The sequence below is a fragment of the Sphaeramia orbicularis genome, chromosome 22 (genome assembly GCF_902148855.1).
Source record: "Sphaeramia orbicularis chromosome 22, fSphaOr1.1, whole genome shotgun sequence".
Classification (NCBI taxonomy): domain Eukaryota; kingdom Metazoa; phylum Chordata; class Actinopteri; order Kurtiformes; family Apogonidae; genus Sphaeramia; species Sphaeramia orbicularis.
The window spans coordinates 11,940,967-11,944,338 of NC_043978.1; the positions used below are offsets into that span (position 1 = coordinate 11,940,967).

Sequence of the window (3,372 nt, forward strand, 5' to 3'; positions counted from 1 at the left end):
CTCATTGGTTCCAGGTCTGTGTTTTTGTTGGTTCCAGGTCTGTGTTCTTGTTGGTTCCAGGTCTGTGTTCTCATTGGTTCCAGATCCGTGTTCCCATTGGTTCCAGGTCAGTGTTCTTGTTAGTTCCAGGTCAGTGTTCTTGTTAGTTCCAGGTCTGTATTCTCCTTGGTTCCAGATCCGTGTTCTCACTGGTTCCTGATCCAGGTTCTCCTCCTGGTCTGGTGTTCTTGCGGATCGTCGTGGTTGTAGATAAAGCTGCAGGTGGAGCGTCTTCTTCATGGATCAAAGTTGATCTGGGTCTGTTTGTGGTCCTCGAGGTTCCCCTGCCGTACCCGACTCAAACATCTCCTGGAGGTTTGTGTTCAGGTTCCTCGTACGTCTGCATCGCTGTGTTCACTGACGGCGCAGAAATACCAGCCTCGGTCTGCGTCCTCCAGGTTCTTCACTGTAAACGTTCCCCTCAGAACGTCTGGTTTGGTGGTGGAGAACCTCTGGGATTGGAAGTCCAGTTCCCAGCTCGGTTCGTTGTTGGGCATCATGAACACAACATGTCTCATGTTCTCCCCAGGTCGCTGTCGGTACCAGTACATCTGGTAGAAGGTCGGACCTTTACTGTGGCTGCACTCGAACGTCGCATTTTCTCCGATTTTTTTCCAGAGAATGGGATTCTGGGTAACATCACTGCCGTCGGTCAGAGCTGGGAGAGAAACGATGAAGATAGAATAGAATAGAATAGAATAGAATAGAATAGCCTTTATTGTCTTTGTGTGTTCAGTGTTGCTCCAGTCAGTGCAACAATATAAATAAAAAACAATTAGTCAGTAATAATCTGTGCATTTTACTCTGAACCCTAAATACATAATCAGACTTTTTCAGAATACGCAAAAAATATTAACATAAAGAATCAATAAATTAACAAAAATAAGCAAGAAAATGAACAGGAATAAGCAAAACTGAAGAACGAAGTAATAAAATGAACAAAATAATCAATAACATCAGCAAAAAATTACCGGAATAAAAACAACAACAAAATGAACAAAAAAAAAAGAATCAGTAAACTACCAAAATAAGCAAGAAAATTAACAGAAATAAACAAAAGTGATTAAAAAGGTGAATATAACGAATAAAGAATGGACAGAATAAGCAACAAAATGAACAAAAAAAGAAAAAAAAGAATCAAACTACCAAAATAAGCAACAAAATGAACAAACAAAAGCAACAAAAAAAAGTTAAGAAAATAAACAAATTAATCAATACCATGAGCGAAACATTAAACATCAGCAAAAAATTATCAGAATAAAAAAATAAACAAAATAAACAACAAAATGAACAAAAAATCTTTAAACTACCAAAATAAGCAATAAAATGAACAGAAATAAACAAAAGCAATGAAAAAGGTGAATATAATGAATAAAGAATCAGCAGAATAAGCAACAAAATGAACAAAACTGACAAAAAAGTTAATAAAATGAACAAATTAATCAATAACATGAGCAAAACATAAAAAAAAATCAGCAAAAAAATTACACAAATTTTTTAAAAAATGAACAAAATAAACAACAAAATGAACAAAAAAATCAATAAAAAGAATAATTAAACTACCAAAAAAAGCAAGAAAATGAAAACAAATAAACAACAGCAATGAAAAAGGTTAATATAACGAATAAAGAATGAACAGAACAAGCAACAAAATGAACAAAAGCAACAAAAAAAAGTTAAGAAAATAAACAAATTAATCAATACCATGAGCGAAACATCAAACATCAGCAAAAAAATTATCAGAATAAAAAAATAAACAAAATAAACAACAAAATTAAACAAAAAATCATTAAACTACCAAAATAAGCAATAAAATGAACAGAAATAAACAAAAGCGATGAAGAAGGTGAATATAATGAATAAAGAATCAGCAGAATAAGCAACAAAATGAACAAAACCGACAAAAAAAGTTAAGAAAATGAACAAATTAATCAATAACATGAGCAAAACATTAAAAAATCAGCAAAAAAATTACACAAATTTTAAAAAATGAACAAAATAAACAACAAAATGAACAAAAAAATCAATAAAAAGAATCATTAAACTACCAAAAAAAGCAAGAAAATTAACACAAATAAACAAAAGCGATGAAAAAGGTTAATATAACGAATAAAGAATGAACAGAACAAGCAACAAAATGAACAAAAGCAACAAAAAAAAGTTAAGACTATAAACAAATTAATCAATAACATGAGCGAAACATAAAACATCAGCAAAAAATTATCAGAATAAAAAAATAAACTAAATAAACAAAATGAACAAAAAATCTTTAAACTACCAAAATAAGCAATAAAATGAACAGAAATAAACAAAAGCGATGAAAAAGGTGAATATAATGAATAAAGAATCAGCAAAATAAGCAACAAAATGAACAAAAGCGACAAAAAAAGTTAATAAAATGAACAAATTAATCAATAACATGAGCAAAACATAAAAATCAGCAAAAAATTTACACAAATTAAAAAAATAAACAAAATAAACAACAAAATGAACAAAAAAATTAATAAAAAGAATCATTAAACTACCAAAATAAGCAAGAAAATGAACAGAACTAAACAAAAGCGATGAAGAAAGTTAATATAATGAACAAAGAATGAACAGAATAAGCAACAAAATGAACAAAAGCGACAAAAAAGTTAATAAAATGAGCAAGTTAATCAGTAGAATAAACAAAACATGAATAAAATAAGCAACAAATTGAACAATATCATCAAATAAATGACCAGAATTTAACAAAAATGAACAAATTAATCAACGAAATGAAGAAAAATAAACCAAATGACTAAACCTGATCTGAGTTGTGTCATCGATCAGTGTCTTATATTTAGAAATAAATCAATAATTGGACCAAATATTGAATAAATACTGCATCGTTATTGCAGAACAGCAGATTATTGCACGACTTAATTGCACTTTTGCAGGTTATTGCACATTATTGACAGTACGATTGTATGAGGATCCATAGAGGGAAGTGGTGGAACAGGAAGAAATAGCACAGTTATTACCAGATGAAGACGTATGGGATGAAATGTGAGCTGGAGGTGTGGATCTCACCTGTTGTCCAGAGCAGAAGAGTTATTAAAGCAGGTCTGAACACGTCCATGACCCCAGCACAGTCTGAAGGAGATGAACTGTTCTCATAGATGTTCACTTCTGCAGGTGTCGGAGGAGTGTCTCGTGGATTTATGTGAACCCACGGTGGATTAAAGGCTCTGTGGTCCTGGAGGTCCCCCTACCGTTTACTGAGGTGTATGATCAGGGGTTCCATCAGTTCTATCCTCAGGGTCCAGGTTCTCAAACAGGTCACACCAGTTAAATAAGAACATAATAACT

The 3,372-nt window shown here is 32.1% G+C and overlaps 1 gene segment (V, D, J or C); it reads right to left on the reverse strand.

Annotated features, from left to right (window-relative positions):
• Window positions 1-361: 361 nt before the first annotated feature.
• Window positions 362-3,142, reverse strand: LOC115414200 (T cell receptor beta variable 29-1-like). The segment is given in 2 exon segments: window positions 362-710; window positions 3,095-3,142. Coding segments are annotated over 2 exon segments (396 nt in total).
• Window positions 3,143-3,372: the final 230 nt, after the last annotated feature.